The sequence below is a fragment of the Asterias amurensis genome, chromosome 20 (genome assembly GCF_032118995.1).
Source record: "Asterias amurensis chromosome 20, ASM3211899v1".
Lineage (NCBI taxonomy): Eukaryota > Metazoa > Echinodermata > Asteroidea > Forcipulatida > Asteriidae > Asterias > Asterias amurensis.
Genome location: NC_092667.1, coordinates 12,250,037 through 12,263,311, shown reverse-complemented (window position 1 = coordinate 12,263,311; position 13,275 = coordinate 12,250,037). Strand labels below are relative to the sequence as shown.

General features: G+C 39.3%; 1 protein-coding gene across 4 annotated transcripts in view; it reads left to right on the top strand.

Annotated features, from left to right (window-relative positions):
• Positions 1-292: 292 nt before the first annotated feature.
• LOC139952429 (laminin subunit alpha-2-like) overlaps positions 293-13,275 on the top strand; it is a 147,182-nt gene continuing 134,199 nt past the window's right edge. For all 4 annotated transcript variants that reach the window (XM_071951557.1, XM_071951555.1, XM_071951556.1 and 1 more), the window contains exon 1: positions 293-725. In XM_071951557.1, coding sequence (XP_071807658.1) covers positions 635-725 — 91 coding nt within the window. In that variant the 5' untranslated portion in view covers positions 293-634. The remainder of the gene's footprint in view (positions 726-13,275) is intronic.

The window sequence follows — 13,275 nt, the reverse complement described above, 5'->3', positions numbered from 1 at the left end:
GGGTGTTAAGGTTGTCAATTTACTCTTATGATCTGACAAAATTGTACTAAAACTCTAAAACTACAATGAGCTTGACAGGAATCATTGATTGATTGAGTGTACTTTAAAACCTTGATTTGATTCGGCGAGTTAAAAGGAGGGTTAATTTATTTTCCCTTTTGTTGTTGTAGTTGTCGTACCCCCTGATGAATGGAATGAGCCACCTGTCAACGAACAAGCGGCACACTTCAAAAGCACGAACCTTGTGTTGTGCTTTTGTGGCGTGTGTACAAATTGTGAGAGCGCGGTTTCGGTGTGCCGTGTGTGTAGTGACCGAAATATCGTCTGCTAGACTGCCCTAATCTACCGAGTTTCACACACTGAGTTTCAGGGCTATCTGCAAGTTCTCCCTTGGAAACTTTGTTCCTATCTACGCAATAATTCACCCTCGTCCACCAGGCTTTTCAACATTTGATACTGGTACTGTAATAGTCTACACAGCAGTTGAGTTTGCAATAAACAATAATTGGAGACTGTTTTGTTCAAGCTCTATTGAAAGGACTTTCGAAAACTTTCATTGCACGGCACCGGTACATGCAGTTTATTTCAAGTTCAACCTCCACTCTGCATTGGACTGTAACGGGTTGAAGCTCCCATGATGGTGATGAGACTTCTGTTAATTCTGACGGGTATATCTGTCGTGTGGCAGTTTAGAGTGCGACCAGTGTCAGCGCAGGAAACCTCAGGTAAATATCATCATCCTTTTTTTTTTATCTCTGTGGTTTGCCGCGTGCCACTTTTTCTTCACAGTCTTGTGGTTTTTCTCCTGTTGGTTTATACACCGTGTATATGGAGGTACCCTTCACCGTGTGGTTTGAACTTCACTCTCTGAGCCATGTGGCTTCTTGTGCGTGAGTACACCGCATGTTTGTACCCTGGTTTTGACACGGTGCAGTCACTCTTAGCCCACCAAGAAGCTAAAATGCTCCATAAATAGTGCAGTTTGCAGAAACAAGGGAAAACTTTCCGTATCCTACCACCACTTTTTCACTCATTCCTTACAAAAAGGAATATCTCATTTTTGAGTAAATTAGTAGTTACTAATTTGAGTTTATTCTTTCAGTTTTGTTTTGGAAGATTACAGTCTTCAATTTTCTTCACATCTTTAACAATCAATTACCATGGCAACCTTACACTTTACAGTTTTAATTTTTAATTAAATGCGCTTAAGCTTAAAGGGTTCATTGAGATGTGATTGGTTTAGGTATAGGAGCTCGGTTGGGGAGATGGATGGGAGAGGGGGGAGTTGGGAGAGGGGGGGGGGGGGTTGGGAGAGGGGGGGAGTTGGGAGGGGGTATGATGTTGGGAGTTATAGATCGGAGACTAGGGTTGAGTTGATTGTAGTTGATGTAGATAAGGCGTAATCAGATTGGGGGGTGGGGGGTCGAGCCTCTTGTTACGTTACACTACTGCCCAAAACTATTGACCCCCCTGTTACTCCCCCAAATGAGATAGAAAAAATACAAAAATTATACACTTGAATTCAAAAGCTCCAAAACTATGTCTTCCCCCCCCCCCACCTGCCCCCACAAATAAAAATATCTGGTTTAATACGCCACTGAGCATTTGCTTCAGCTGTCATTTAGTTTGCATTGTAATAAATTGTTTTGTTCTTTTTGAAGGCACTTTAATCAAAATCCGGTTTCAAAATGTAGGGGTCACATTCATAGGTTTGTAATTGATGAACACAGTATGTGGGGGGTTAACATTACTGTGTGTGCTTTTGAACCAAAGAAAAATCCATTGTCGTACAAAGATTTGTGGACCCAGTTTCTTAGATTATCCCATTCTTTATCATCAAGGGGCTAGGTATATGGGTAAATTGAATGGCCATGTCATCAATAACCATCGAGAAAGGATCGCACTTTCTCTATGCAATAACACACTCGAATACTGAACGAAGTATGAATAAGAAAATGGGTTTTCTTTAAATCATGAGAAGTGTATTGAGGCCATGCCACTGTAGAATACCGCACTAAATGGAATGATTTTGTCAACGTCAAAGTCCATCTTTTGTGTTTCTTGTCGAGTTATTATAAGACCAAGTTGTGAAAAAGTGGGCTTTTTGTGACACCACTTTGCTCGGGTGACTTGGACCCTCACCAGGTACCTGGTATATTATAACCCTCACCTGCTGTTCAAAGAAGTGTTCACAAGAGAATTTTCTCTTTATTGACTTAACGCTTCATTGATCTGTATAGGAAACCTGTTCACTTTTCTATTGATAGGTAGGGAATTTTGCACTTTATGTTCAAGTGTTGTACAAAAGTTATGCCATAACGCAGAATGTAAGACTGAAGGTAGCTCTATTCAAACAGCATGCTTTTACAGCCAACTTGTGGTGTTCACACAGAATTCAAGGTCGCTAAATGTGAATTTCTTTGACTTGGCACTGGGGGGGGGGTGTTTGATATTGAATTCTATGATTGATCGGTTAGCGAATGGGAACTCTCATTGACTTTACTGTTTAAGGAAACATTAACTGACCTAGGAAAATGTAACGTTTTGTTACAGTTGTGTTAGGTGTAAAGGTTAGCCTGTTTCAACTGTGAAAGGTGTCTTAACAATGCGGTTGGTAGAGTTAAATGCTGTCCACGTACGAGAGGAGAGGGTGTAGCACATGTACACATAAGTTATGTACTTAGTACTACTGCAGTCACATTTGCAGTCTCTATGAACATTTTTGGCGATTGGTTTCAGGCTGCTGGGGTCTCTAATGGGTTTAAAACAATAATAAGAAAAAGGAACAATTTTTAAGTAGTTTTACCACAGATTCATTTCTTTATTTATTTGTTTGCATTATTCTTTTCTGATTCTTTTTCTGTGAGTTTTCACAGGTTACCTGTATCTGACCCTATCCATCCAAAACCCTTCAAAATCCAATTGCATGTTTTTTTTAATTTTTTATGTTGGCCTCTAGCTACCGGGCAACCTCGGTAGTCTAGTTGGTAAGACATTGCTCTAGAATTGCAAGGGTTGTGGGTTCGAATCCCATCTGAGTAACATGCCTGTGATATTTTTTCACAGGACTCGGGAAAGTACTAAGTATACAGTGCTAACACACATTGGTGTATATAGGTAAACAACCAAAATCAGTATGTTGGACTCCTAGTAAGTTCTTCTTAGGTAAATGATTAGGCATACCACCATAATCAAAGTCAGTTTTGGTGTTGGATTTTCTTAGATGGTGAGGAAGTATCCAAAAGTGATATTCACACAATTTAACTGGGGTGCCTTGCCTAATTTAAGCATGGTTGTAAAATGTAGCAATGTTTGACAAGATTTTGCAAAAGAACTTGAACAGTAGAACAAATTGTTGTCCTTTCACACGAGGTGCATTTTGTTCAAATTACAACCATGCTACAATTTAGCAAGGGACCCTTGCTAAACTGCTGTCGTGTGAAAGGGCTTTAGTAAATAATTTAAGGGAAATTGTTTGCTAACACATGATGATTGTATACTAAGCCTGTATAAGTGCAACCACTTCGAGGTAATGACACTCGTTTCTTGGTGGTCCTGGCTGTGGTGGGAAACTTCCTTAAGACTGTTGTTGTTGTTGTTGCTGTTGGGCAAGTAATTAATTTTTGTAATATTTCTCATTGAAATCGCAACTTTTCTCTACATAAAGGATGATCTGCTTTCACGTAGTAAGAAAAACCATGTTTTTGTTGAAATCAATAACAGAAAATGTTTATTTTGGGGGGTTTTCGAGACTGCTCCAGGGGACCATGCATAACTTTTTGATATTGATAATTTACACCCAAAATATGATCTCTGTAAAATGAAAATATTTTGGAAACCCCTGACCAAACAAATCCAAAGAATCCCCTCCGGTTAAAAGAGTTCTGAGGGCTGTACTGGTGTGGCCAGAGAATAATAGCCCGGCCCAACTTGGTAACTCTTTTTACTGTTGCTTTGAAGTTTACATTATACCAGTAAGAAAACACGCCACTGCTAAAGACTTCGAGACCGTGTTATAATAACCAGCTTTTCACAACCCAACTCTTGCAAATAACTCGTAATAATGTTCACAAGTTTATTCCTTTCCGGAATGCATCCATGTGTGAGCTGTTTGTTGAAATAACCTATTCCGTATTTTGAGCTAAGCCATATAAGGTTTGCTATTTAGGGCTGACGGCCCTTTGTGTGTAACACTGAAATCGTGTTGAATTTTTTTGCCTTTATTTGAGGGGGGGCTGAGACCATAGAGTATGCCGAGACTCTCTCAATGCTGACCGCAAAATGCCCCCACTTTACCATAGCCAATGAGCTCCATATAAATTTCTTTAAGAGGGTTTGTCAGGAAAATCCCTTATGAAAACAAACTACCTTTTTGGCTTGATAAAGCTTTACATGTGTGTAGGTTTTATGAAAATAATGGCAAATTTCTTAAGGATTTATTTTCCATGGTGTGAAAATTCTATGATGACTGAATAAAGTGAGGTTTTTCATAAAATCAGGAAAAAAATAACCTAAATATTCAACTAACGAACCAAGTTCCCCAGGTGTGAGACCGCATGGGTGCAGGGCTTGAATGTGAGGGGAAAATAACAATTTATTGGTGAATAACTGTGTTCTCATTTGGATTCTGGTCTTTTCTCATTTTGTTTCTTGACTTAAAAACAAAATTCTGGCCCAAGAAATTTTTTGAGCTACAAACCCCATGTGGTCTTGTTGATAATTTTCCCAAACTTGAGGCCTAATTTAGCATGGTTAAATTATATTTATACAGTACATGGTTGTAAATATTTAGATACTTAATTCACTTGGGGTTGTGGTGGTGGAGTGGGGGGGGGGGTCAGAGGGGGTTGCTGTTGGTCCAGTCAATGGAAAGTATTCTTGGCAAGAAGTTGCTGTCTGAGTTGTTGAGACAAGATTAGGATAGGAAGCGCTTGTATGAGTCGTCAGTCAGCCTTTATGACAGCTTTCTTTAAAGTTGAGAGGGTGGCCAAGGGTTAGGGACCACCCCAGGGTCTGGTTATGTTTAGACACAGGTGTTTTCTGAGAAAGGAAAACAGAAGTTGCTTTAATCATAGAGAAAGGACCAAGTTTTGCACCACTTTTTTTTTATTGTGAAGTAAATATTAACACGATGTACAAAAAAGACCTACTTCTACATGTAACTCTTTTTATGGGGATTGGAAACAATAGGTGTACAAATCTTTTAAACATCATTCGCTTTATAAAATATGTGTTCTTGCAAATTTTTATCTCATAAGAAGTCAAGTATTTCTTCTCCTGGTCTCTGGTGTGCAGTTTGGTGGTAAATTATAACAAATAACTGTTGGCCAGTATGGCCAATTCAACTGAAACTCTTATGGTTTACGACCACCAAAATATGGTTTAATTGTATCAAATCTGGGCCATGCCAGTTTTGGATCAGTGATCTTCGCACTGTTGATATAATTTTCTGCCTAATTACTGTTAGCACTTTGGCTATATATCACAGGAGATAGAGCAGTGTGTTAATCAAAGGGCTGGAGTGTGCAGGGGAAAGGAACACAACCCAACCTCTGTTTAGGATTGTTGACATTTTTACTGATGGTGTTTGCCACTGCTGATTACACACACCTATGTGATAAGTTTCTTCCTTCAATTTGGGACCTGTTGCCAAGAAAGCATGGAATGTGATGTTACTCTTGTGACTACATCCGCATGGGAAAACTTGTGAGCCCTTTTCACATGAGAACTAATTTCGCAAAGGTCCCTCGCAAACCTGTTAGCATGGTCGCGAAATTTTACCAAATGCATCTTGTGTGAACAAGTTTTAAAAACAGGCACTAGTTTTTGTGTGTGAAATTATTTCTCAGTACATATAATATGTTGCCCCACTACAAGCGCCAAATTTTTATCACCAGAGTCAAGCTGCAAAGATGCAGTTTACAAAAATTAGGGTCTTCAAATTAGTCTTTATCTTTGTTATTTACTCAATGCAACAGCACTGAAAGGTCGTAACATTGGCAGCTGTGGCTCTGGCTACGATTGTTGCTAAGAAGATCCTTTACTTTACTTTACTCCTGGGGTGTCGTGGCCGAGTGGATAACAGCACCGAACTCAAGCTCTGATGCTTCTGTTCAGCAGAGTATGGGTTCGAATCCCGGTTGTGACACTTACGTCCCTGAGCAAGACACTTAACTTTAATTGCTTCTCTCCACCCAGGGGTAAATGGTACCTGTGAGGGCAGAGATGGTTCTTGTAATTGGTTTAGCCGATTAGCGCATATACTGCGCACAGGCTGTATACTCCCTAGGGAGCTGAGATGGTTTAAGGAATGATTTAAGGCCCAGTGACCAGGGGTAATAATGTCGGAAGCGCTTTGAGACACCCCTCGGGCGTGAAAAGCGGTATATAAAAACGGTCTATTATTATTTATGATGATGCGGCAATCCAGCCTCAGGTAAAGATGAAGCCACCGATTCAGACACGGCCAAAGAACTGATAATGAAGTGGGGCAAACCTTTTTCCCTTCCACCCTCACTTGTATCGCTGTGGAAAAAAAGGCTTCACTGTTTTTGTAACCAAAGTCCCACAGAGAGGAGGGAGGGGAGTGTTCATTCATCAAAGAGTGGGGGGGGTTTCTTTATACTGACACATCTAGTAGTAACTTCTAGCTTTCTTCTTGGACTAATTAGTCTCACCCCACAGCGAGGACATGGTCAACAAGTAACACTTTTGAAAGGTTTCCATCAGTGGCGAGTTGAGATTGCTTTTTTCACTGCCATTTCAGCAGTATTGACACACCAGTAATTATTTCCGGTGATCCATGTCCCTGTGGTAAAACCCATTGGTTAAAAGTTAAACACCTTAAACAGCCCCCAGTGGTTGACAAACAGGAACGTGTGGCTGGTAGCGGAATTCATCAACAGAGTCCTCCTCCCCTGTCTCGATGGTGTCTTGAATGCCTTCCTTTTCTTAGTGTCACTCTTAAACTCCACAAATTGATCTGGAAGCCCCTGGTTGATGGACAAGAAGACACATGCAGTTTGGGTGCTTCTTAAATTCGCTGTCCTTACAGTTTGTAAAATCCAGTTAAAAAACACAACAAGATGTGACATTCTGGAGTGAATTGATGGCGTAAATTTTCCCACGCATTATCATTTGGTTAATAATAGGTATATAAATTTGGGGCAGAACCATAGATTTGTAATGATAGTGTTGAGTATATGCAGCACCAGAAGTTATTGTGAATTGGTTATTTTGGGATTAACTTTCTCTTAGTAACACTGAGCAATTTTCCTCTTTTTTTTTCTTACCTGAAGTTAAAACAGACCATATCCTTGAAGAATATTGATATTGAATAATCCTTGGAAAATTTTGAGGTTCAATGATAACCACACATTTTTGAGTAGAAAAAAAAAGGCTTGAAGCAAATAAATCTTTGGCCATTTGACAATCCTCTTTCCTGTCAAGTAAACCCATAGAGAAAGGACCACGGAAATATACCTCACCTTTACTATTTCCCTGGCCAACCTAACCAAGGATATTGACCTTTAAAATCCCATAAAGTCCTCACCGCCAGTCAAAACCCTCTGGGATTTTGGCGCCCTAATACCAGTGGAAGAACAACTGAGCCGGCCGGCTCCCTACTTTGCAAGGAGACTCCCACACGTGTGTAAGAATGAATAGGTACAATAATGAATGACTTGGGTTTAACAATACCTAGCTTGGCTATTCAGATTGAGGACAAAAAATTGAAGCTATACCACTGACTTTCACAAGGGTCTGCTCTGCTGTCAACATCGGATAGTCTATCAAAAACCAGGAGTTTGAACCGACAGTCCATTGTATTTGCACAACACCCCTTGCAATATTTGTAAGGGGTTAATCGAAATAATTGGCGTTTATTAAGCTGAGAAATTGGCTGGAAAATGATGGTATTGAATTCATTAGATTGCTTGGGAATACTCTAGCTGGGTCTTTCAAAAGTGTCAGGCTATAATGCAGCCTGACTGATCTAAAGTGCAAATAATTTGGCAAACCCTGAACTTTCACAGGTGTATAATTATTTTAGTACAGAATGGCATTTTGTTGCTTTTATTTTGCCTTCGGACTTTGAGCGGATCGGAGGCTTTCAGAGGCTATCACAGTGCTTGAGGTTTGAGTATTCATTGATAAATAGAAATTGTCCTGATATTATTGCCTTTCAATGTTCATATTCTTGCCACTGTAGTTATTAAACTGGTGTGTGCCTGCAGAAAATATCGAAGTCATAGTTGGAAGGATAGGCACACCACTAACTGTGAGTTTAAGGGAAAAAATGCTGTACTCACGTTTTGTAATGTACCAGTGGTTTTGTCCAGAGGGACAATTAGTAATTGACTATTGAGAGCATTCTCAGACTTGATGTGGAAAAAATCTTTGGGCAATTCGCTGTCTTTTTAATAACAATTGAATTCGTATGAATTGAACAGAAAGTATGTTACCTCTGAGACGTATTCATCTGAGAATTTTCTTGTCATGTCAGTACCAAAACACTTTTTTAAGACAGATTTTTATATGTAGGTTTCATGCAATGGGTTTGAATTGAATGCTGTGTGGTATGTACATCCGGGTTAATGTAGTAAAGACAGACCTCCCACCTAGAAGTTATATATATATAAAATGGTTTTCATCCGTTGGTTTTCAAGGCCCGGTTTGTATTTCTTCAAGTGGCTGCCTTTATCTCATCATGCGAAAACGAACATTGTCATTCTTGTTGCCAAAGTGTAGGATGGATTCTGGGCCCAATTTCATAGAGCTGCAAAGCACAAAAATTTGCTTAGCATGAAATTTCTGCCTCGATAAAACAGGATTACCAACAGAAAATTCCACGTGATTTTCAGGATGAGCAAACTTCAGCTTAATACCAGTAACAAGCAATATGCAACAAGAAGAAATTTGGTTGGTAATCCTGTTTTTATCAAGGAAGAAATTTCATGCTAAGCAAATTTTTGTGCTTAGCAGCTCTATGAAATTGGGCCCTGGTTAACCCTAGTTGGATGCCTGTGTCTATTGCACTGTTTCATATCATAGATTCTATCTAAGTTAGATTCTGGTGTGTATTTTGCATACCATATCGTAAATGAACTTGTTTGCAAGTCTGCAGCAGAATTTAGAGTAACTTGGTACAGCAAAGCTGTCAGTTAATGTAAGTAGGGGATTGGAATGCATTCCTCACCGTGGATTATAAATATTTAATTTGAACGTTTATTTTTGGAGCAAAGATTATGAACAACTGAGAATTCCTAACTAACAGAGAGAGATAGCTGTGACTGAGAGAGAGAGAGTGAAAGCTTACTGTAGTAGCCAGGCTTAAAGGAGAGCTTTGGGCTGTGAAGGTCAGGTCTTTCAAAGTAAAATAAAGTCAGTACAACTGGTTTGCTGGTGAAGAGTCCATGGATTGAACATGAGTGATGTAATGCAAGAACAAAATGACAGTTCTCTTTGCTATTTAACAAAATATATATTTAGGAGTTCCTGCAAAGCGAGGTAAAAAGAAAGGAAAAAACACTGAAACCATTTCAACCCCATCTCCCTTTTTATCATTTTCCATGACTATTCAAAGAATGTGGTTTATTACTCAATCTACCTTATTCAGGGTATACTTATACCTAGATTGGACCCTGTTTTATCCCGATAAGGGTGTTCAGGATCCCAAATTGGATAACAAGTTGTTGTGGTTTAACCGGCAGGATTATTATACGCACAGGTTGTAAAGTTGGTACACTAGTGTAAAGTTGTTTAGAAATTTACCCACTACAAATGTAAAAGAAAATTGTACTGATACAGTAGGCACCATTATTAGTAGGATGACCCCCCCTTTGCAGGAGAAAACTCCCCTTTGTCCCTCCCTCAAAGGGGTTTATTTGTAGAGTCTGAAGAAGCAAACATTTGCGTTCTGTGTCAATAAAACTGGTGTTAGTGCAAAGCCCATTTGTAAAAATTCTTAGCGGGAGAATTGATCGATCTTTAAGGTTGTGACATGTCGGGTGTACATGCAAGACGATGAAAATGCTCTCGTTTTGCTGCTAATAAATATTAAAGTAAGGGTGATAATTGTTGTGGGAGGAAATGTCTATAGAAACTCCTTAGGATTTTATTGAGGGATTTGATAATTAGAGTTGAAGAATCTTCCTCTATCAACTCTGAAATAACTCCGGCTGGCAGCAATTACTTTAAGCAATGTTCAAATATACTAATCCATTATGGGTGCTTAAGTTCATCATACAAATTGCACACACAATGTTCTGATAATTTGCAAAGTGCTTTAAAAACTACTTGCAAAAGCGGATGCAGACAAATTTAAATAAGAAAGCAGGTGAAACATTTGTGCCATTTTAACCAAAATAATTTTGGTTGATTTATAACAATGTTTGACCAACAAGGGTCCCTAAAGATGACCAGCTGAAAAAGTGTATCCCTTTTGTGTTGGCTACACGGCAATTATCAGTCGTATGGCTTCTGACTGGCACCCCCTAACAAAGATATTGACAAAATAGGGAGACCACCGTGCCAACAGAGGGCCAGATAGCTCAGAGGATAGAGTGCCGGCACATTAGTCCGGAGGTTGTTGGTTCAAATTCCGCTGTAGTAATTTTTTCTTCCCCAAACCATTTTTATTGTATTAAAGGCCGCATTTGGGCACTATTGGTAATTACTCAAAACAATTGTTAGCATAAAAACTTCCTTGGTAACAAGCAAGCGAGAGCTGTTGTCAGTCTAAAACTTTGTGAGAAACGGCTCCCTCTGAAGTGACTTAGTTTTTGAGAAAGAAGTAATTTTCCATGAATTTACCTTGCACATTATTTAAGACTAGGGTGGCCCTCTTAGTTGAGTTGAGCCCCCTCCCTGCCCCTTCCTTTTACTGGTTATGACACTGTTCAACCCCCTTAATAGTTAATACAAGCCAAGAAGAAAGTATTTAGGTTTAGTTCCCCTATGTCCCCATTTCAGTGCCTTTACCACACCATGACCAATTTTAGACAATTATCTTCCCATCTTCAAGTAATCTGTGCTTCTTTTTGCAAAGAAATTACTCCTGTTCTGTAGTTGTCTCTCTATCTATAGCACATAAAAGTCCACAAGAAGAAGAGCGCAGGTTGTTTGGCAGGATTTATAGCACCTTCCTCTAAGAGACTTCAAGTTCTTCTTAAGATATATTAAAGTGGTTACAGCACCTCACTAATTAAGATCCTATTAGTGGTTGAATGAGATGAGTTGACAAAGACGCACTCACTTCATCCTGTGCTAGGGTTCGCTCACAGGTACTCAAGATTGGATCTCTATAGCCCGTTGTACAGGTCCTGTATAGGGCTAATTGCAGACCACATCATGAAAGGCATTACACGTTTTTTCTTTCTTTGACAGCCCTGCCCCGTTCAATATGGGAGCCCGGTCTTCCGCAGTACTTCAGGTTGTTTGTAATTTGATTGGCTGAGTTTGCACAAGGTAGCTTACATGTAACTTGGTACTTGAACTAATGTATAGCATTCACTCAGAGATGGGTTTACTTCTCAGTAGGGCTTGGTAGAGTGATCTGGGTACCTATAACAAGGGCAGAGATGGTTCTTGTGATTGATTTAGCTTAGTGCGCAACATTGTTGGCAGCACAGGCTGTATACTCCCAAGGGAGCTGAGACGGTTTAAAGAATGAAATGGTTTAAGGAATAAAACAGCCAAGTGACCAACAGGGGTAACCATGTTGCAGTGACAGGAGTGGCACTTCTGATTATTATTAAACCCTCTCTAACAAACTAAAGCTCTGGTAAATTTTCAGTTGAAAAATGAATCACAAAGAAGTTGTGTCATTTCAAACCCAACTTACCTTTCCCATAAGTTTTATTACCTCTAAACCCAAAGTTCTGGTAAACTTTCTGGTAAATTTTCAGTTGAAACTTGGTTCACAAAGAAATTGTGGCATTTCTTATTTACCCTGTAATAAACCCAATTTACCTTACCCCTCCAGATACCTCTGATCGATCAATTGATCTCTAAGAAGCCCTTGGACATTCCCCCTTTTTACTCTAACTGTGCAGTTATTTTCCGCTCTATTGTTCACGAAGATGGGATTGTCTCTTTTCCTTTGTCCGATCCCATTGTTGTGTTGCATGTGGATGCAACTTGCTCACTGGCAATTTATCTACTTGACTGAAGCTGATGGGGGATTATAGAATAGCATGTGTCATTTTAGTCACTACTAGACTTTCATCATGTTCGCACAGCTGCCAACATAGTGCATCTTGCAATTCAGTGCACCAGTTTGAGGATAAAATACACAAGACTGAAGGGATTGTAGTTCAAAACTTTTACTGGACCAGATAATTTGTGACAAGACCGGAATCAAAACTAGAAGAACTACACAGTTTCACATTTGGAACAAGCACTAAGATTTCCTTTTTTTGGCACAGTTTCTATTGTCTTTCACAGAAAGGACAACCTCCCATCGCATCTAATTTTCATCCACTTATATTATTTATGTAAATTTCCCAAACAAGATGCCGGGTAGGTGAGTTGAATTGGGGACTTACGCTCACCTCATTTTTAAAGGTGTTTCTTTCAAACTTTAAATTTATTTAATGGTGCTGCCAAAAGTGATTTGTGCAACTTCTTAAAAAAAAAAAAAAATAGCACTGTTTGCAGTGAGTTTTAGTGCAGAACTCAAGAATTTGACCCATCTCTTTATCTGTTTTATCCCACTCATGATATCCTTCAGCAGTGATTTCCTCTCAATGCGCCCCCCAAAAAAAATCCCATGAATTTTCAATTTCACAATTCGTTAAGCAGCCAAAATACTGACAGCACTCCATTCTTGTCCGAGTCACACAACTAGTGTACTACGTAATTACACAGGCTTTCCCAGGGTGGGTCAACCTTGTTGAATAATCTTTTTAAAGAGGACAATTGTTGTTTCCCAACAAAGTTTTTTTTTTCTTTTCAAACTGTCAAACAAATGATGACCTTACTGAAGATGAGATACTCTATCCTAGATAAATGAAAGTGATCTTCTCTTAAAACCCGAAAATACCGTTTAATTCCTGCGTTTTGAGGTCACTAAGATTAATAACTTGTCGAGAGATCTGGGAAGGAGTTTCCAAAATTAGTGGCGAGTGCGGAGGGAAGAGATTTGAAATGTTTTAGGGATTAGCGAGGGGTTTATTTTTGTGGATTAGTAGATCCTGTTGAGACCAAGGCATTAGAGGTTCAATGGGGGGTGGGAATTTTATTTGATTGTGGGAGGTTTTCGAAAACTCCTTCAAA